The sequence below is a fragment of the Aquarana catesbeiana genome, linkage group LG08 (genome assembly GCF_042186555.1).
Source record: "Aquarana catesbeiana isolate 2022-GZ linkage group LG08, ASM4218655v1, whole genome shotgun sequence".
In the NCBI taxonomy this organism is placed as follows: Eukaryota; Metazoa; Chordata; class Amphibia; order Anura; family Ranidae; genus Aquarana; species Aquarana catesbeiana.
Window position 1 is genome coordinate 133,728,965 of NC_133331.1, and position 22,750 is coordinate 133,751,714.

At 41.8% G+C, this 22,750-nt stretch overlaps 1 protein-coding gene across 2 annotated transcripts in view; it reads left to right on the forward strand.

The window, feature by feature from the left end:
* Window positions 1-22,750, forward strand: part of TBC1D12 (TBC1 domain family member 12) — a 205,597-nt gene that overhangs the window by 146,139 nt on the left and 36,708 nt on the right. For both annotated transcript variants that reach the window (XM_073596417.1, XM_073596418.1), the window contains 3 exons: window positions 18,685-18,802; window positions 19,742-19,848; window positions 19,966-20,046. In XM_073596417.1, coding sequence (XP_073452518.1) covers window positions 18,685-18,802; window positions 19,742-19,848; window positions 19,966-20,046 — 306 coding nt within the window. The remainder of the gene's footprint in view (window positions 1-18,684; window positions 18,803-19,741; window positions 19,849-19,965; window positions 20,047-22,750) is intronic.

Below are 22,750 nucleotides of genomic sequence, written 5' to 3' on the forward strand. Positions count from 1 at the left end.
CATGGAATATTTTATATTGCGACACAAGTTGCGGGAAAGACAAATTTTTTTTTTTTTTTTTTTTTTTTTTTTTTTGCACAAAGTTGTCACTAAATGATATATTGCTCAAACATGCCATGGGAATATGTGAAATTACACCCCAAAATACATTCTGCTGCTTCTCCTGAGTACGGGGATACCACATGTGTGAGACTTTTTGGGAGCCTAGCCGCGTACGGGACCCCGAAAACCAAGCACCGCCTTCAGGCTTTCTAAGGGCGTGAATTTTTGATTTCACTCTTCACTGCCTATCACAGTTTCGGAGGCCATGGAAAGCCCAGGTGGCAAAAAAAACCCCGAAATGACCCCATTTTGGAAAGTAGACACCCAAAGCTATTTGCTGAGAGGTATAGTGAGTATTTTGCAGATCTCACTTTTTGTCACAAAGTTTTGAAAATTGAAAAAAGAAAAAAAAAAAAGTTTTTTCTTGTCTTTCTTCATTTTCAAAAACAAATGAGAGCTGCAAAATACTCACCATGCCTCTCAGCAAATAGCTTGGGGTGTCTACTTTCCAAAATTGGGTCATTTGGGGGGGTTTGTGCCACCTGGGCATTCCATGGCCTCCGAAACTGTGATAGGCAGTGAAGAGTGAAATCAAAAATTTTCACCCTTGGAAATCCTGAAGGCGGTGCTTGGTTTTCGGGGCCCCGTACGCGGCTAGGCTCCCAAAAAGTCCCACACATGTGGTATCCCCATACTCAGGAGAAGCAGCTAAATGTATTTTGGGGTGCAATTCCACATATGCCCATGCCCTGTGTGAGCAATATATCATTTAGTGACAACTTTGTGCAAAAAAAAAAAAAAAAAGTGTCACTTTCCCGCAACTTGTTTCAAAATATAAAATATTCCATGGACTCAATATGCCTCTCAGCAAATAGCTTGGGGTGTCTACTTTCCAAAATGGGGTCATTTGGGGGGGTTTTGTGCCACCTGGGCATTCCATGGCCTCTGAAACTGTGATAGGCAGTGAAGAGTGAAATCAAAAATTTACACCCTTAGAAATCCTGAAGGCGGTGCTTGGTTTTCGGGGCCCCGTACACGGCTAAGCTCCCAAAAAGTCCCACACATGTGGTATCCCCATACTCAGGAGAAGCAGCTGAATGTATTTTGGGGTGCAATTCCACATAGGCCCATGGCCTGTGTGAGCAATATATCATTTAGTGACAACTTTTTGTAAATATTTTTTTTTTTTGTCATTATTCAATCACTTGGGACAAAAAAAATAAATATTCAATGGGTTCAACATGCCTCTCAGCAATTTCCTTGGGGTGTCTACTTTCCAAAATGGGGTCATTTGGGGGGGGTTTGTACTGCCCTGCCATTTTAGCACCTCAAGAAATGACATAGGCAGTCATAAACTAAAAGCTGTGTAAATTACAGAAAATGTACCCTAGTTTGTAGACGCTATAACTTTTGCGCAAACCAATAAATATATGTTTATTGACATTTTTTTTACCAAAGACATGTGGCCGAATACATTTTGGCCTAAATGTATGACTAAAATTTAGTTTATTGGATTTTTTTTATAACAAAAAGTAGAAAATATCATTTTTTTTCAAAATTTTCGGTCTTTTTCCGTTTATAGCGCAAAAAATAAAAACTGCAGAGGTGATCAAATACCATCAAAAGAAAGCTCTATTTGTGGGAAGAAAAGGACGCAAATTTCGTTTAGGTACAGCATTGCATGACCGCGCAATTAGCAGTTAAAGCGACGCAGTGCCAAATTGGAAAAAGACCTCTGGTCCTTAGGCAGCATAATGGTCCGGGGCTCAAGTGGTTAAACCCAAAAACAAACCATTATTGCAGCTTACTATTTTTTAGTTGTGATGGCTGCATTTGCTTTCTTTTTTAGGCTTTTTTTTCTATTAGCTGAAGTTTGGCTTCAGTTTGTTAGTGTATTTAAATCTGCTAATACATTTAACACCCCCCCCCCCCCCCCAGACTGACAATGCTGCTTTCCAAAGTTTTCCCTGTGCTCATTCATCCAGACTGGGGGCACTAATACAGGAGGGGTGTTACTGGCCAGATCAAGCTTAAAAAAAAAAAAGGAACCAAATGTAGCCACCACATTTTAATTTTTGAGTTTAAAACTGCTTTAAGGTTAAAAAAAAAGAAAAACCCTTCTGCCTTTAGAGCCACTTTGATAACTTGTAAAACCACTCTCTGTATATGGGATACCATTTTGGGTGTCTCATTGCATAATCATTTGTTGGGAGGAGTCAGGAGCGAGCAATTGCAAGTAACTTTATGAATAAGAATAATTCATCATTAACCACTTCTATACTGGGCCTATTCTAGCACTCCAATCCTACATGTAAAAATCATTATTTTTTTTGCTGGAAAATTACTCAGAACCCACAAACATTATATATGTTTTTTTAGCAGACACTCTAGGGAATAAAATGGCGATCATTGCAACTTTTTATGTCGCAAGGTATTTGCGCAATAAATTTTCAAACGTGTTTTTGTTTTTTGAAATAAAAAACAGTTTAATGAATTAAAAAAAACAAAACAGTAAAGTTAGCCTAATTGTTTTGTATAATGTGAAAGATGTTGTTACGCTGAGTAAATAGATACCCAACATGTCATGCTTTAAAATTGCGCACACTCATGGAATGGCGCCAAACTTTGGTACATAAAAATCTACATAGGCGACAGTTTAACATTTTTTACAGGTTACCAGTTAAGAGTTACAGAGGAGGTCTAGTGCTAGAATTGTTGCTCTCGCTCTAACGCATGCAGCGGTACCTTTCATGTGTGGTTTGAACGACGTTTACATATGTGGGTGGGACTTGCGTGTGCACGAGCACACGGGGACGGGGGAGCTTTACATTTTTTTTTTTTTTTTAATTGTTCTACTTTTATTTTTTCTATTTTTGCACTTTTTCTTTAAATTTTTTTTCTATTTATTTTTTTGATTACTTTTATTCCTATTACAAGGAATGTAAACATCTTTTGTAATAGGAATGGTACGTGACAGGTCCTTTTTATGGAGAGATCTCTCCTCCAGGCTAGAAAGCATGAGATCAAAAAAAAAAATAACGATCCCATGCTTTTCAGCCGCTACCGCGGCTTTGTTTACAACCGCGGCCCGGACGTGACGTCATAACATTGCGCCCGGGCCTCCGAAAATCTGTATGCTCATCATCCAGCGGCAGTGGATTCTTTCTCCGGGTCCCCGATGGCACGGGAGAGTCCGGAGAAGCACCAGAGGGTGGCAGGAGGGGGGTGTCCCCTGCCGTCACCTGTAAAAACGATCAATTGGTGGAACTGCCGCCATGATCATTCTTACGGTGCACAGAATCGCCAGCTCTAAAAGATAATACCTGAATGATGCCTGTAGCTGCAGGCATCATTCAGATGTCCCCACTGAAATCATATGACGTCCTTGGGCTGGAAGTGGTTAAAAGACAGAAAATGTCTCCATGTTCAGTTTTGGAAAAAATCTAATGTCTTGGAGGCATATATCTTTAAAAATATTCAAGGTCCGTTTCCTTGGCAAAAATTTCCAACAGCAGCCCAAAGTCTGTTTGTTTTGTGAACTTTATAAACAATGCAAGTAAAGTACATACATTCTACATGAAAATTAGACATTTGCAATTTGTTTAGTTCCGAATTAGTTTATTAACGAATTTCGACCAAGTTTGGTAATTCGGTAATATCTGAATTAACGAAAACCCGTTAACTAATTTTTTTGAATATTCGTAAATTTGATTATTTTAAAATTCATAAATTCGGAAATTTGAAAATTCGGAAAATCAGAAATTCAAAATCCAAAAATTTGAAAACCCGAAAATTCAAAAAATCTGAAATAACTAATAACTTAACTATTACTAACTATTAACTCATTTACAAGTAATCCTTCTAAAATTCTATACATTTTTTTATGACCACTTATCAAATCTTTTTCACGCTCCAGACACTTATGTTGATAATCTAGATGAAAAATACTTTTCTTCAATACACCTACCTACAATTCCGAAACCTCTTTTTAAGTTATTAGAAAACATTTCTGTACCTGAAATTCTTTTGGCCGTTAAGTCTCTCAAAACTAATAAAAAAACCTGGTCCAGACGGTCTTTCTGCTCTTTGCTATAAAAAATTTGCAGATTTCTTAGCCCCTCAATTATCCAAATATTATAATGCTATAATACAAGGTGATAAATTAAATTCACATACACTTCTTGCCTCCATATGCATGATACCTAAACCAAATTGCGACAATACTACTTGGTCTAACTTTCGGCCTATTTCTCTTCTAAACTACGACGCTAAAATACTTGCAAAAATTTTAGCGACTCAATTGAACACTGGAATAAATAAATTAGTAAAGATCAAGTAGGCTTTGTGCCTAGAAGACAATCGAGTGATAACATTCGCAGAATATTACATCTTATCCATTTAGCTAAAAATATAAAAATTCCTTGTTTCCTCTCATCTCTTCATATTAGGAAAACATTTAATACTGTCCTCTGGCCATACTTAAATTTTCTTCTTAAAAAATGGGGCTTCGGTCCTCACTTTTTTTTGTTTAATATATTTTTATTGATGACAGGAAGTCCAGTGCACAGAAATAGGTGCCCATCACATGCTTGGGCATAATAAACATACATAAAATGTTATACATTCCATCTTATACTGGGGTACAATGTAAGGGTATGCACGCAGGGCATGAGCACTCACAAAAGACCTAAACCATAACATTTGAAACAGAACCTGATCCTGACATATTTTTCACTTATATAAACATCTAGACATTACAAGTAAAAGAGGGAGATAGAGAAGAGAAGAAAAGAACAGGGATAGGGCAGGAGGGAATGGGGGGGTGAGAATGGGAGAGGGAGGGGGGGGGAGGGATGGGAGGGGTGCCCACCTCAGCCAGGGCATTGGATTTTAATATACAGGCACTTTACGTGTTCGAAGCCATAATTTCCGCGTACGCCGCGGAGTACTTGAAGGCGAACCACTGGGACCATATTTTCCTCCCTAAGTCTGATTTGTTTCTGAAGGAGAAGGTTAAGTCCTCCATATAGTACGTGTAGTCTACCTCACATAACCATTGGCGCAGGGAAGGTATTTTTGGAGTTTTCCAGAACCTAGGTATGAGGGTTTTGGCAGCGTTTAATAAATGTGGTGTGATGGATTTTTTATATGGTCCCACTGACTCGTCTGTACAATGCAGTAATACCTGCCAGGGGTCATTAGGAACCTCCGAGCCCTGGATTTCTTTTATCCAATGGAGGATGGTAAGCCAAAAGGGTCTAATAAGTGGGCAGGACCACCAGATATGAGCATGCGTTCCTCTCTCTCCACATCCCCTCCAACAGAGAGGTGAGACCTGAGGAAATAGCTTGTTGAGTACAGCAGGAGTGTAGTGCCACCTGGTCAAAAGTTTATAATTAACTTCGGCTGATTTCAAGGATATAGATGATGCGTGAGAGAGTTGAAGAATAGTAGACTTCTGGGTTTCCGTAAGGGTCTTAAGGAGATCCTTCTCCCAGTTGCGAAGGAAGCTAGGATATCCTGCGGTGCTCAATGATCTTAGTGATTTATAAAAATAGGATAGGGGTTTCTCCACTGGGTGGTCATTAACAAAGGCTGTTTCTATCACTGTTAGGTTAGATACATTGCGCAATGGCTTAGGAAGGGTTTTAATGAAATCAGATAATTGCAAATATCTCCATAGGTCCATAAGCGGTGGGTTCGGAACCGTTGTGAGCATGGACATAGGTAAAACGTCAGAGTATTTGGTGACTTGATGTAGCAATACTGAGTCCCCAAGATTCCAGGAGTGTAATCTGGGATCAATGTTACCAGGGGGGAAATACATGTGACCAGTTATTGGCATGAGGGGGGAGTTGCATTGCCAAGCGTGCCTTTTACAAAGTAAGTCCCAGACCCGTAGGGTATAACACGTGAGAGGGGATGTTCCCCCAGCTAAGTGCCTGGTTTTCTTCGGGATCCAGATTAATGGGTAGAGGTCAGTGCCCCCCAATGCCACCTCCAGTGATACCCAGAGTTTTGAATCTTTATGATATTTCCAATCTGAGATTCTGGATAAAATGGTTGCCAAGAAATATTGTTTGATGTCCGGGAGGGCCAGACCTCCCTCCGCCTTTGATCTAGTAAGAAGCGATCTGGTCAACCTGGGACGACGTCCACCCCAGACATATCTGCAAATCATAGTTGTTATGCATTTAAAGTACTCAGCTGGAATTTGAAACGGTATCATTTGGAACAGTAAGAGCAGCCTGGGTAGTACGTTCATCTTAACCACTCCTATCCTCCCCAGCCACGAATGTGCAAGTTGAGACCATTTTTGGAGATCAGATTTGATCGAGTTTAATAGAGGCATAAAATTGGTTTGGAATAAAGAGGACAGTGTGGGAGTAAGGAATATACCTAGATATTTCATGGCTTTTTTTTGCCAACTAAAAGGGAAAGATTCTTGTAGGTGAGTTGCGGTTTCTTTGGGGACTGAAATATTTAGGATTTCAGATTTTGTCATGTTAATTTTAAAGTTTGAGATTTGGTTAAAGGTCGAAAAGGCCTGCATTAAGTTGGGAAGAGTAATTCTAGGCTGTTGAATGTAAAACAAAATATCGTCCGCATATGCGGCATACTTATGTTCAAAAGAGCCCACAGTAATGCCGTGAATGTTTGGGTTGTGTCTTATAGTTGATAGGAAGGGTTCTAACGAGAGGGCGAATAAAATCGGTGAAAGGGGGCATCCCTGACGAGTACTGTTATGTAGAACGAAGGGGTCACTAAGAGTGCCGTTAATTCTGATTTGGGCTGTAGGATAATTATAGAGGGCTGCTATTTGGTTCAGGAAAGAGGGGCTCAGCCCCAGTTGAGCCAGGGTTGCCATTAGGAACTCCCAGTCCACCCGGTCAAACGCCTTCTCGGCATCCGTTGACAGCAGCAGGGTGGACTGGGAGGACCCACGCACGTGCGCGATCAGGGAGAGGGCACGCAGAGAGGTATCGCGTGCCTCTCTACCAGGAATGAAGCCCGTTTGTTCATTCGAAACCCATTTTGGGACTAAGGGGAGAAGTCTATTAGCTATTAGTTTTGCGTATAATTTAGCGTCAATATTCAAAAGGGAGATGGGGCGATAACTACCACAACAACTCGGGTCCTTTCCTACTTTGGGGATAATTGTGATGTGTGCATGTAGGGTTTCTGGTCTAATGGGGTCTCCGGAGGGAATTGAGTTAGCATAGTTAGCAAGTCTTGGGAGCAGAATGTCCGCAAAAGAGCGATAATAGGAGACCGTAAGCCCATCCGGGCCCGGAGCCTTGCCCGATGCCATGGCCTTGAGAGCTCTACGTAGCTCTTCGGAGGTGAATTCACCGTCTAGGGTTGACAACAGATCATCTGCTAATCTTGGGAGTTTAGCTTTTGCAAGGTAGTCTTGTATAGCCTGTTTGCGGGTAGCTTGGTCGGGTATATTGTGTTGCACGTGGTATAATTGTTGATAAAACATTCTAAACTCGGCCGCTATAGCAGGGGTGTGGTGAACTAGCTCGTCAGTTCTAGATTTAATTTTAGCAATGAAAGTTGCAGCTTTTTTTTGTTGCAGAGAGCGAGCCAGCAATCTACCAGGTCTATTGCCCCATTCGTATGAACGTTGGGCTATAATGCGAAATTGCTGTTTTTGTTCGATATGAAAGAGATTTTTCAGATCTTCTCTCTTTTTGGTTAGGGCCTCAAACACCTGTTTTGCTAGGCCCGCTCTGTGCTGTCGTTCAAGGGCGCCTATATCTCTGAGGAGTTCTGCTTGCTGTGTTGTTTTCTCTTTTTTTTTCCTAGCCCCTAGTTCAATGAATTTTCCACGTATGAAGGCCTTATGGGCCTCCCAAAGTACTCCCGGGGAGATCTCCGGGCAGGCGTTATCCCTGAAGTATTGTACCAGTTCCTTGGAAATAGCGGTAGTGTCTATGTCTTCCATGAGTAAGTGGTCGTTTAGTTTCCAATTAACAATCTTAGTTGGGATAGATGGGATTTTTATCTGAAGGATAATTGGTGCGTGATCTGATAATGTGGAGGTTTCTATCTTTGAGCCAATGATAAGGGGGAGATGAAAGTGATCAATAAAGAGGTAATCAATGCGCGAGTATGAGTGATGTAAGTGTGAAAAATGGGTGTAGTCTCTCGCCTTAGGATTGAGGATTCTCCAGACATCGATTAGCTGGGCGTCATGCAGACGTTTGCGTATGAGTGTTAATCGTCTGTGTGTGATACAGGATGTGCCTGTGGATGTGTCAATAGGGGGCTCCAAGGGGGCATTAAAGTCTCCTGATAGAAAGACACACCCCTGGGCAAAATCCGTCAATTTAGTAAGGGTGGCGGTCAAAAAGCCAGTTTGGTCTCGGTTGGGAGCGTATAGTGTGGCGATAGTGCATAACATACTACCCAGCTTGCCCCTAAGAAATAGAAATCGCCCCGAAGGGTCGCTTACCATAGTTTCGAACGAGAACGAGGTACCCCTGCGAAAGCCAATGGCCACACCTTTGGACTTGTGAATATCAGAAAGGCTGTAGTACCATGTGGGGTACATTGGGGAAAAGAGTTTCACTGTTGTTGTGTGTGTCAGATGGGTCTCCTGCAGGCAAACAATGTCAGCCCGCAGGCGATCCAGCTCTCTAAATAAATTGTGACGCTTACCTGGAGCGTACAGTCCTCGGACGTTGAGTGAAAGTATGTTGAGCTTAGCCATTGACTCCGTCAGGGGGAACCCTCTCCATCCATTCCAAAAGCCCATTGAATCTGAGGTGGACACCAATAAGAAGGTTAGGGATGGGGTAGGGTGGGGTAGGGGAAAACCAGGAGAGGAAGGAGAAGAGGATAAACAGGGAGAAAGAAGATAAGAAAGAAGAAGGTAGATTACCAAATTGCATCGTCACAGTCACCACCCATTCTGTACTTAGGCGGCAATCAGCACGCATAACACTGCAGTGCATGATGGGGATAAATCGCGAGCCCCGTACACCCGGGGCCCCAACCCCAAGGGGGACGGGCCCACGAGTGCACGGGACCCCCCGACATCCCCGAGGGGACGGGTCCGCCGCTCGGAACGACAAACAGAGGGCGCTCAATGTGGCGCATCTGTCCGTCCCAGAGCTCCGGAGCCGGCACAAACAAAATGTTATAACACCACACCCAAGAGGCATTTGCCAAACACATCAAATTCAAATTTAACCTTATAAAACATTAAACCAAGTAACTCCGGTAGGGTTACTGTCCCGGTAGCCTTTAGCTATGTTTCTCTAAACCAGGTGTCCAAAGAAGAGAGCGAAAGAGATAACAACAAATAAGAAAGAACAAGATCCGTTATATCAGATCAAATATCTTAATACTTGCGGCCACCACTGAGGACACAATGTTGCTGGCCATCGCCAGGGTCCATTTGCTTTCGAATAGGAGTCACCCAACTTGTGGAGGAGGAGGTCCAGAAGAGCCTGATCTGCGCTTGTGATCTACTTTCTGCCACCGTGGTTCTGCAGAGGGGGTAGGGGATGGGATGAGATCTTGCCATCCTGGGAGTTCTGGTATAGGTATATTGAGATCTGTGCAGAACTTTTCCAGGCCCTCTGGGAAGCGAAGTGTCACTGTTTTGCCCTCCTTGTGCGCGATGAGTGACGCAGGGAACCCCCAGCGATAGTTAATCGATGCTGCACGGAGCTGTTCAGTTAAGGGACGCAGAGCCCTGCGTCGGTCCAGCGTTTCCCTGGCTAGGTCTGGGAAGAATAAGAGGGAGGCCCCGTCAAAGTCCAGAGGTGATTTTTCTCGGGCCTTCTTCATGATTATTTCTTTCTCTTCGAAATAATGCAGCCTGCATATCACGTCCCGTGGGACTTCCGATGACAAGTTGCGGGGGCGGAGGGCCCTGTGAGCTCGGTCTATTTTCAGAGGAAAGTCCGCGGGCTGACCGAGCAGGCCGTTAAATATACCTCGCAGTGAAGGAAGGAGGTCGTCATCTCGTTGCCTCTGGCAACCCTCTTATCCTGATGTTATTCCGCCTATTGCGGTTCTCCTGGTCCTCGATCTTGTAGAGGGCCATTCTATGCGCAATAGAGAGGGTGCGGGTGGTGTTCTGCAAGGCCCTAATGGCGGTCGCGTGGCGATCCAACCGTAGCTCGGTCTCCTCCACCCGCTCCAACACGTGCGAAAGATCCGATCTCACCGCGGAGAGCTCCTTTTTGATCGAGCGCTCCAGCCCTGCGAACAAGGAGGTCAGCTCTGTCTTGGTGGGGAGATCACTCACGAGCGCCGCAACCCCAGAGTACTTGGAGGCGCCCTCCTCTCCTTCTGAGCAGGCCGAAGTTGCTGGGGAGTGTCTCCCGGGCTCAGATCTGTGGCGGGAGGTGGAGCACGCACCGCGAGGAGAGCGGCCTAGCTCATCCATATCAAGAGCGTCCTCTGGATCGGTGGCCAGGTATCGTTTTATGGATCCCGAAGGGGTTCCTTTTTTAGGTAGGGACTTGCCCGATCTCTTCCGCATGTTGTGGAGGTTCGAGCCGGGTAAAAATCTTGGGTTAAGCCAATGAATAGTAGTGTCAGCGCCGGAGCTCGAGGAAGACACGTCTTTACCACTGCATGCCGAAACCACGCCCCGGTCCTCACTTTTGCAACTGGGTTAAATCTCTCTACGATAAACCAAAAGCATTTGTACAATATGCAGGATTTCGATCGCCCCCTTTTGAAATTCAAAGAGGCACTAGACAGGGATGCCCTTAATATACCCACTATTATTTCGACTAGCAATTGAACCTCTTGCAATTATGATTACAAATAAGGTTAATATTAAAGATTTAGATATTGCAAATTATCATCATAAAATCTGCCTTTTTGCTGATGATGTCATCTTATTTATAACACAACCCTTGACCACCTTACCCAAATCTAAATCTGGAACTAGTTGCTTTTCAAAAAATTTCTGGTCTTTATATTAATGATATTAAATTGAAAACTTGAACATTAATATGTCAAATACCGTTATTATTCACAATTAAAACACATTTTCCTTTTCCCTGGGAAGACTTTGCCTTATCTTATTTAGGCATTAAACTCACCTCTTCTTACGATTCCCTTTATAATGCTAATTTTCCATCTATTATACGTCACTTGAAATCTCTTCTTGAGACATGGAAAAACTATCAAATCTCATGGTTAGGACACATAACATCTATGAAAATGTTTTTTTTTATTATCCAAATTACTTTATTTAGAGTACTTCCTATTAATATTCTTTCCCATATTCTAAGATCAATTCTATATTTAGTACTTTCCTTTTATATGGCAAAACCATAAACCCTTGAATAAGTAGAGAGACTCTTTTGCAAACAAAAAAAAAAAAAAAAATGGCGTACTAGCTGTTCCTAATATTTCCGCATATTATTCAACTGCTCAAATATCTTATCTTATGGGTTATCATAACTATTCAGATCATCCCTCTGGATTTTCCTAGAAGCCTTTCAAATAGACCCTATATCAATTGATACTATTCTATGGATTCCTAAAAAAATGTGAAATTCTATTGATAACCTCATTATCACACATTCCATGTTAACTTGGGATAAATACAAAATTAAAAGTAATTTTATGTCCCCTTAGGCTTCCCTATTACCAATTGTACGTAACCCAATGTTTCTGCCGGGATTCCATGAACACCTTTAATTCAAATGTTGGACTTCTAAAAATATTAATAAAATCTACGATCTAATAACTCCCACTGGAGTATTAAATCTTAACTCTATGAAACAAACTCACAAATGACCTCATCAAGAACTTCCCAGATACCTTCTAATTAAACAATTTGTATTATCAAACTATAAGATCTTCGCGCATTCTAAACTCTCCACTCTTTGAACATTTTTGTAAACTTGATCCTACTGCTAAAGGTCTCCTCTCAATGATTTATTCATCCATACTTGATAATACAAAACCTCATTCATATATGACAAAATGGGAAAATGATCTTGGTAAATCTATAACAGAAGATGATTGGAAACAAATTTGGTACACTACTTCCCACTGTTCTATTAATACTGCCGCAATAGAATGCAGCTACAAATTGCTCATGAGATGGTATTTGGTTCCCCAGCCAAATAGTCAAATTTAAACTAACTATCTCAAATAAATGCTTTAGAGGTTGCTTGGATATAGGAACCTTTTTACATATATGGTGGGAATGTCCTAAATTAAAACAATTTTGGTTTGATATATACATGATTTTTACCATATTTGGGAAAAAAACTTTACAAAAACCCTCTAATAGCCTTATTAGATCTCAAACCGAAAAACTTTACCAATACCCACTTCCGTCTTTTGACATTTTTATTCACTGCTGCTAAACAAACATTGGCAAAAGCATGGTGGTCTTCTACTCCAAATTCCACTTCGGTCAGAAAGAAAATGAATGTGTTTATGTCCAATGAAAAACTTGCTGCTATTGTTTGTGATGTATGTTTTGTACTGATTTTCTTTCTTGAAATAAATAAAAAAATATTTATGAAGGGAAAAAAAAAACAAAAAAACAAAACAAAAACTAACTATTAAATTATAGGTATTGGAATTTCCTTTCAAATTTGGCTGTTAGTAAATGTAATGAATACGAATTTATCCAAAGCAACGAAGCGAACACATTTTTTTGGTAGAGCATATGTCTAATGAGAATACTTAGTAATAGTACTTAGTGGTTCTAAACACAACCTTCAAACCTAGTGTTTTTAAACACTACATTAAAAAAAAAATACATTGCTTTCTTAAAGGCTATTCCAACCTTTTGAAAGTAATAATAAATGCACATGTAGTTACAGGAAAAAAATTTGCAAATCCCCCCCCCCCCAGTCATCTTCCAGGACAGCCCTTGAGAGATGGAGCTCCTCCCGGACAGCAAACACATTGCCTCCAGCTCTTTAAAAGGCGATCCCTTAGGCATCTGGTCAGTTTTTTGTGTTTCCTCAGTCGGAGGAGACATGTTGCCTGGAGGAACCATCTTCTAAAGGGGAGATGGAGTTGGAGAGCATCCATCATCAAGGGCTGTCAAGAACCAGCCGAATATTCCCTTCACCTTTTCTCTCTGCAGGTCACAGGTTCCCTCCGCATTGGTATGGAGTTCCCCATCCCCCCTCTCTCCGGTGCCTGGCGAGAGACTGGGCAGTGATGGCAGAGCGGCGGCAGCAGTGAGAGAGACACTCCTCGCTGTAGAGCCAGTGACACGGAAAACGTCGGGCGTCATGGCAGATATGATGTAATCACTGCGTGCCGGTGGTTGAGGTTCTTGCCTTTGGCACAGAGAGCAAGGGGAAGGCCGAGCCGGCGTATAAAGGAGCAGCAGCATGAGCTTTATACACCAGCAAAGGAGCATCATGGAGGTTTCCCACGTTCCGGGGGAGTCAAACGCTGCCTCATCATAGGTAGGCTGGCCTAGCCAGAACCTTTTTCCTGTGTATCAATGTTTTACAAAGGGGAGCTAGAAGACCCTGGGGTAACCACCTTATTAGCTTGGTTGGGCACCTTCAGACTCGGGACAGGAGGAAGGCCAGGAAGATTCAGCAATACCCACAAGGTTCAAACTTTCCCAGGAGGAAGTGGATGAACTAGTGGGGGCAATCTATGAAACCTTAGAGATGAAGATAGAAAAAAACCACACTCTCAAGGCATGACAAAATGTACAAAGGGTTGAATAAAAAGAAATCCAAGGTATTTCCAGTGCACATAATCATGACAGATTTAGTGCTTAGGGAGTGGTCAGAACCAGCCAAAGACCCTTCTTTTAAAGTAGCTTGAAAAGATTTCCATTCAATGAGGACCCAAACTCAGTCTGGAATCAATCCCCAAAATTTGATGCCCCCCTAGCAAAAGTGTCAAAACACTTAGATCTGATCTTTGAGGACATGGGGCACTTGGGGGGGTGGGGGGCCCCATGGACAAAAGAGGCAACATAATCTTAAAAAGATCATGGGACGCCGCTATGGTAAACCTCAGAGCAGCACTGGCAACAACTTGCGTAGCCCGAAATTTTGAATTTTGGTTAAAGCAGCTGCAAGCGCCCCTGACGGCAGGTACCCCTAGGGGAGAGCTGTTAAAATCTTTCCCCATCCTCTTTAAAGCAGTAGGCTTTACTGCGGACGCATCGGCCGAGTCTGTAAATCTGTCAGCCTCATTATCTGTAGCAGCCAGGAGAACCCTTTGGCTCAAAACCCAGCTTGGAGACACAGCCTATAAGTTACGCTAATGTAGTGTCCATTTTTCGGGCAGGTTTCTTTTTGGCACTCACCTAGATGAAGCCTTAGAGCATACAGCCGATAGGAAAAAATGGTTAAGAAAAAATCATTTCCCAGAAAAAAATGTTCCTATTAAGGATAACTGAGAACACAGGAAAAAGGAAAGCCAAAAAAATCACTAGTCCGCCCAGAAAGGGAGGCAAAATACAAACGTGCTTTTTAACCCTCCTTACAAAAATCCCAAACCGCGGTGATGCCAGCTGCCAAGTGGGAGGAAGATTAGAGGAATTCCTTCCACAGTGGAAAAAAATAACCTCCAACAGTTTTGTCAGGGAAGTGATCTAGAGAGGATATGCCTTAGAGTTCAACCAAAGACCTCCCGTAAGACTATTGATTACTCAATTATCCAGGGACCCGGCAAAAGCTCAGGCATTGCCACAACTCATAGGGGAACTAGCAGACTAAAAAGTCCTCATACCCCAAACAGGAAGAAGGAAAGGGTATTTACTCGCTTTCATTTTTAGTGCAGAGACCGTCAGGCAAATACCGCCTGATCTTCAACCTAAAGCCATTAAACACAGCCATACGTTACAAAAAATTCCGAATGGACTTAATCTACTCTGTCAAGAATCTGCTCCAAAAAGATTGTTTCATGGAAAAAAATAGACCTAAAGGGCGCCTATCTGCACATCCCCATCAGGGAAAGCTCTCAAAAATGTCTCCGCATAACAGTACAGATAGGGGAAAGGGTCTATCACTTTCAAAGCCGAGCCTTACCCCTCGGCCTCTCCTCGTCCCCGAGGATCTTTACCAAGATCCTCGCAGAATCCCTGGCGCCACTAATTCTGCAAGCCTTAACAAATATCCCATACTTAGACGACTTGCTGTTTAATAGCACCAACAAAAGAGAAAACTACTAAAAGACCTAAAAGTTGCACAACAGTGGTTATCCCAGTTAGGATGGATCATAAACATAGAGGAATCAAATCTCTCTCCCTCTCAAGAAATCTTGTTCCTAGGTTACACTATTCGTTTCAAGGAACACAAAATAGTACTCCCACAAGAAAAAAGTTGATCGCATGGGACAACGGATGGCACAGATGCAGAAAAATCTCCCAGTTACAATAAGGGAAATTATGTCAGCTTTAGGACTTATGAAGTCCTCCATCCTGGCGGTCAAATGGGCCAGGTTTCACCAGAGACCACTCCAGTCCTTCCTCCTTCAAAATTTGTTGGGAAAAGACTTGGAGGACAAGGTGTACCTTCCAGAAAAAACAAAGCAAATCCTATGGTGGTGGAGAAACCCAGCCAATCTACGAGAGGACTACTGTGGACCTTCCCAATTTCACGCATATTGACTACAGATGCCAGCAGTCAAGGATGGGGGGCTCATTTAGAGGGACAATGGGCCTAGGATACCTGGACTCAACTGGAGAAGCGCTCATCCAACTACAAAGAACTCAAAGCTGCAGCCAAAGGAATCTCAACATTCCAGAGTCAACTCAGAGGCCAACACATACAGGTCAGGTCGGACAATACAACCTCTGTAGCATACTTAAACAAACAAGGAGGGACCACGAGTCCCATCTTGATGAGTATAGTGCAGAAAATATTCTCCTGGGCAGAGGAGAATCTGGAATCTCTCTCAGCAATCCATCTCAAGGCAGTACAAAACAACCTAACTGACTTTTTGAGCAGACCGTTAATCTCACAAGAAGAATGGTCACTAGATCCAACAGTGTTTGTGGAAATAGTTTCCAAGTGAGGCCTCCCAGAGATCGACTTATTTGCCAACGAAGCAAACACCAAACTACAAAGTTTTTTTTCTCGTTAAACACAAGAGATCAGCCATTGGCAGTCGACGCCCTCCAGAATGCATGGACCTTTGGGCTATATTACGACCTGAAAGTCTGGAAGAAGTTTAACCTCTGGCTAACAGAGAACGGAAAAAGAGAATATGATTCTCCAATAATTCTAGAGTTCCTGCAAGAAGGCTTTGATAAAAACATATCCTTAAGCACAATTAAGGTACAGCTTGCAGCCCTATCAGTCTACTTGCAGTGATCCCTACAACAGGATCCGCTCATAAATAGCTTTTGTAAAGCAGTCTCCAGACCATGACCGGTGCCATGTCGTAAAATTCCCACGTGGGACTTGTCTATCCTGTTAAAAGCAGTCATTAGGGAGCCTTTTGAGCTGTTATCAAAGGCGTCCTTAAGACTGATTACCCTCAAAACGTTTTTCCTTATCGTTATGATGTCTGCTCGCAGGGTCAGCGAACTGCAGGATTTGTCAGTTAGAGAGCCCTTTATGCAAATATTGGAGGATAAGGTAATTCTCAGGACTGACCAAGCATTTATCCCCAAGGTTGCTTCTACCTTTCACAGAAGTCAGGATATAGTGTTGCCCTCTTTCTGTAGGAGGGCAACACTCCACAAGGGCATTAGCCACGTTCTGGATGAAAAAGTGTCGGCGCTACCCCAGAGCAAATATGTAAGGCCGCCACGTGGTCAAGCATGTCTATGTTCATTCGACACTATTGATTGGACGTTTTAGGTGGTCAAGATCAAGCATTTGGGAAGAAAGTCCTCCAAGCAGTGGTTTCCCCCCCCTAAAAAATTTGGTGAGTACTTGTTCATCCTCTCAAGGGCTGTCCTGGAAGACGACTGAGGGAAAACCGGAGTTAGACTTTCTGGTAACTCTGTTTCCAGGTCTCTTCCAGGACAGCACGTTCCCAACCTTTGTATGTCTAAAATGAATTGTATGTACGGTTTAACTATATTTCAATTCCATCCTTTGGTTCTTGGATAAAACTGACCAGATGCATGAGCCTTTTAAAGAGCTGGAGGCAATGTGTTTCCTGTCCGGGGGAGGAGCTCCATCTCTCAAGGGCTGTCCTGGAAACAGAGTTACCAGTAAGTCGTAACTCTGCTAACTCTGATTTTTTGCACAGGAGCCTGCAAAGCATTGCACCCATGATCAATGGATACAGGTGCAATGCTCGGCTTCTGCAGACTCTTCCTCCAGCTCTATATCCCCAATTACAGGTGTAACATGATGCAAAAGATGGATTTAACCTTTAAATCTTGTTTTTATTATATTTTTTTTTACCTGGTGATCTGGCTGCCTTTGGAGCTTCCACTCTGAGACCCCCTTCACTTTAGGCAATTTGGAATCACAGGCAGAATCGTGGGGCCTTAGGGGGTTGAGTCTTTTACAGAGCTTGCTTTTGTGAACTCCTTCACTGCTACTTTGCAGGCCAATCATGAGCTGCCACATTCCAGTTTGCAAACCTTCACTCGCTGTAGTGATTGGGCATAGCCACAGGTAAATTATCCAGAAAAATTCAAATGTCAAAAGAGCCCATGAGCTGAAAATAAATAAATAACCGGGTGGGAAAAAATTCCTGAAAGTTTTTAGATCCACTTTTAAAGTTTTAATTATATGTTTTGTGACTGAACCTTCAGATATGGGTAATCTGCCGCAACCCAATCTAAAAGCCATTTTACATATAGTGTAAATCAGTGGTTCTCAACCGCAGTCCTCAAGTACCCCCAACAGGCCATATTTTGGGAATTTCTCTTAGATAAAATAGCTGTCCAAAATACCAAGCCATTGACTCTGATTTAAAGGACCTGTGCAAGGTAAAGGAAAACCTGCAAACATGGCCAGTTGGGGGTACTTGAGGACTAAGCTTGGGAACCACTGGGGTAGCTTTATAGCTGCATGCTTTATGTTTTCAGGGCATTTGAAGTCTTGATGGAAATAATTAAAAAAAAAAATCCAATTTGTGTTGTACAGTTACACACAAGAGTTGCCTGTGCCCCTGGTTTACATTTCCTCTTTTCATTGAATTATTGGACCTGCAGTATGAGTAGCTCAGGCGACATGGACAAATTCTGTAGGGGCTTCAGACACATGTATTTCTGTGTACAACCAAGATTTGTCAGGAATAAGATTGCAGCTTTTTCACATCCAGAAGTTCATTAAATCTGGTTTTGAATCTTAGTTGAGTATTAACACAGTGTAGATATTTGCCAGCACACCATGGATCTTCAAATTGAGTCCACACATTTTTTCACTGAAGTATGGCCACATCACAAGTATGATCCAGTCTCCAGCTGGTTGTTGCTGCAGCACCCATTATTCTGGAGCTTTTTCTAGGAATGTGTGCGATGGGAATATGGATGGTTAATTGAGTATTTAGACGTGTTGAATGGATATTGGGTACATGCAGAGGGCAAGGCCAAGCTTTTCTCTCTTAAATATTACACACAGGTTTTCACAGATTCCCCTAGATTATACATAAATGACAATTGCTTGTACCAGGTCACTAATGAAGTAGTGGAGAATGAACAAGATTACTCTGGATTTTGAACCTTCAGAACACTATGCTCTATTTTCTCTACAGAGGTAAAAGAGGCACAGAGGAGGAAAAAACAAATGAAAGAAAGGTTCAAGCAAGAGGAAAATATTGCAAGTGCCATGGTGATCTGGAACACCGACATCTTGCCAAACTGGGATGCCATGTAAGTGTGTTCATAGTGCTAGCTTGAAGTCCAAGCAGCCAACTTTCTTTTGGGAAACACTTCGCAACCCATCAAAAACACTGATGTTTTGTAAACGGTAGAAAAAATATACAACACACTTTGATGTGTTTACATATTCTGATGCTTATTTGGTCACATAATTTTGGAAGCTGCTGTTTAAGATGTTTTTGGTTTGCCCATCCAGTGAATGTACAAGAAAACTGTACCGTAAATTCCTTACTGACTTCATTGACGGACACAGCACCCACCCCTATTTTTTTTGGAGTTTATACTTCTGACACTGCTTTGTGATCAACTGGCTTGCCTTTAGCAGAGAGGGTGTTTATACCACTGTGGACTTGACCATAGGTGGTACTGTGTTCTTTTTCTGTCTAGTGTCAAACCCCAGTAAGTGGCAGAGTAAACCCTATGGTCAAAAATCGGAAGAGCTGTGTCCTTTGAACTCTGAGAAAGTGATTTTACACTGAGTAACAAGAATGCTGTTTTGTGTGTTTTTTTCTTTTTAAGCAAAAGGGGGATAAAGGTTTTCTAGCAAAAAAAAATGCAGAGAAGTGAAAATATTGAAACATTCGTACACATTTTGCTTACTTTACAAAGCCGTGTAGTCTATTTATAATACTTTTCATGGAAGGTGTCCTTTTTCATTATGCCAGATTTGTGCCACAAATTACAAGGATTTATCCCTGTGTATGTAGCTATGAATTGATTATTCCTTGGTACATTATTTCTTTTTTTTTATTACTAGCAATGACATAATTGTGTATACAGTTGGACAGGAAACAGTTTTATGTGATGTTGTTTATAGGAAAACATAAACAACAAACATATTTCTAAGATTTTTAGTGTAACATATGTCCTTTAACTCCCACGGGTGGATGACTGTGTTTCAGTTGTATTAAGTTTTCTTTTTATCTTCAGGCGGAATACAAGAAGAGTGCGAGACCTCTGGTGGCAAGGCTTACCTCCTAGTGTGCGAGGCAAAGTATGGAGCCTGGCTGTAGGAAATGAGCTGAATATCACTCCAGGTGAGCGAAACCCCTTCATCTGTGCAATTAACTGCTGTATAAATCTGAAATTAGATGCATGTGTACATAATTGGTTATTGCCCTTTACACTAATGGCAATCTGTTTTATGCTTCCAGAGCTTTATGAAATTTTCCTATCTAGGGCTAAGGAGCGATGGAAGTGTTTTAGTGAGACAGGCTCAGAAATTGAGATGGAAGGTAAATTCTTTATTATCATCTCTTATGCCATTTAAGGTATCTATCCATGAGTATTGCATACCCAGTATACTCAATACTGGACTGGGCATTTGTTAGACATTCATTCAGTGTTTTATTTGCATGTGTATATGAAGCTAAACCGTTCAGCCAAGCAAGTAGAGGGTTAGCTGTCTAACAAATTAACATGCCACACGATTACTTTGTAATATAAGCAATGCTCATTTTAGTGAGAAGACATTCGCCATTTTTGGATGTCTGTACTTTACTTTACTGGCTGCAATACAGTATTTAAAAATTGTTAAGGAATGGAAAACAAGTGGCTGGCAACACTCAAAAAGATTAATTTAAATGTGCATGAATGTGGTGTCTAATTTGATAGATAATAAGACTATGTTGCACTGAAAAAATCTACAGCCAAAATATTTGGTTGGTTTTGTATTAAAGTGCCATTCCTTTTGCTCTGCAATCTAGCAGTACCTGGGCATAGGCTTTTGTAAGGCCCCTTTCACACTGAGGCGTCAGCGGTAAAGCGCCACTAGTTTTAGCGGTGCTTTACCGTTGTTTTTGCGGAGATTTTTGCCCGCTAGCGCGGTGCTTTTAACCCGAAAAAGGGTTAAAACCACTCACTCATGCCGGAGATTTGGCGGCAATGCCCATTCATTTGAATTGGGCAGGAGCGGAGTATACACTGCTTCAAAGATGCTGCTTGCCGGAGTTTTTTTTAACGCCCTGCCAGCGCATTGCCTCAGTGTGAAAGCCCTCGGGCTTTCACACTGAGACTGCAGAAGAGCCGTTTTTCAGGCGCTTTACAGGCGCTATTTTTAGCCCAAAAGCGCATAAAAACACCTCAGTGTGAAAGGGGTCTTGGTCATTTATGGCTTACTGTCTCCTAACACAGCTTTCTAACAATTCTGAAGCTGTAAAGGCCTATGTAAACATTCTTCACCTTCATTTTATCTTCCTTTTGTCCTTCCTTTCTCAGTTGATTAAAATTATTTATTTTCATTGGTTTACATCAGGCACAAAAAAAAAAATGCTCCAAGCAATTGGGAAAGGAGAGATGATGGCTAAATTAACATGTCTGATTTTTAGTCAGTTTTCACAGGTGTTTACTGTTTGCAAGGTCTTCATGCACACGTACTGTTGGGATAGCCAGAAGAATGGCATAGATCCTTGGCAGGATATACAGTGGATAGAAAAAGTCTACACACCCCTGATAAAATGTCAGGTTTCTGTGATGTAAAAAAAATGAGACAAAGATAAATAATTTCAGAACTTTTCCCACCTTTTAATGTGACCTATAAACTGTACAACTCAGTTTTACATCAAACTGAAATCTTTTAGGTAGAGGGAAGTAAAATAAGAAACTAAAATAATATGGTTGCATAAGTGCACACACCCTTACACTAATTCTTTGTTGAAGCACCTTTTGATTTTATTACAGCACTCAGTCTTTTTGGGTAAGAGTCTATCAGCATGCACATCTTGACTTTGCAATATTTGCCTGCTTTTTTTTGCAAAAACACTCCAAATCTGTAAGATTGCGAAGGCATCTCCTGTGCACCGCCCTCTTCAGATCACCCCACAGATTTTTCAATCGGATTCAGGTCTGGGTTCTGGCTGTGCCATTCCAAAACTTTAATCTTGTTCTGGTGAAGCCATTCCTTTGTTGATTTGGATGTATGCTGTGGGTCATTGTCATGCTGAAAGATGAAGTTCCTCTTCATGTTCAGCTTTCTAGCAGAAGCCCAAAGGTTTTGTGCCAATATTGACTGGTATTTGGAACTGTTCATAATTCCCTCTACCTTGACTAAGGCCCCTGTTCCAGCTGAAAAAAACAGCCCCAAAGCATGATGCTGCCACCACCATGCTTCACTGTGGGGTATGGTGTTCTTTTGGTGATGTGCAGTATTGTTTTTGCGCCAAACATATCTTTTGGAATTATGGCCAAAAAGTTAAACTTTGGTTTCATCAGACCATAACACATTTTCCTACATGCTTGGATGTTTTTCTTCATAAGAAAAGGATTCCGTCTTGCCACTCTACCCCATAGCCCAGACATTTGAAGAATACAGGAGATTGTTGTCACATGTACCACACAGCCAATACTTGCCAGATATTCCTGCAGCTCCTTTAGTGTTGCTGTAGGCCTCTTGCCAGCCTCTCTGACCATTCCTCTTCTTCTTTTTTCATCAATTTTTGAGGGACGTCCAGTTCTTAGTAATATCACTGTTGTGCCATATTTTCTCCACTTGATGATGACTGTGTTCCATGGTATATCTAATAACATGGAAATTCTTTTGTACCCTTCTCCTGACTGATACCTTTTAACAATGAGATCCCTCTGATGCTTAGGAAAGATCTCTGCAGACCATGGCTTTTGCTGTAGGATGCGACTAAGAAAATGACAGGAAAGACCTACTAGAACAGCTGAACTTTATTTGGGGTTAATCAGAGGCACTATAAATGATGGCAGGTTTGTACTGACTCCTTTTTTACATGAGTCTGAATGTAATTGCTTAATTCTGAACACAGCTACATCCCCAGTTATAAGAGGGTGTGCACACTTATGCAACCACGTTATTTTAGTCTTTTATTTTTACACCCACCCCCCCTTAAAAGTTTTTAGTTTGTTTTTCAATTGAGTTGTACAGTTTATAGGTCACATTAAAGGTGGAAAAAGTTCTGAAATGATTCATCTTTG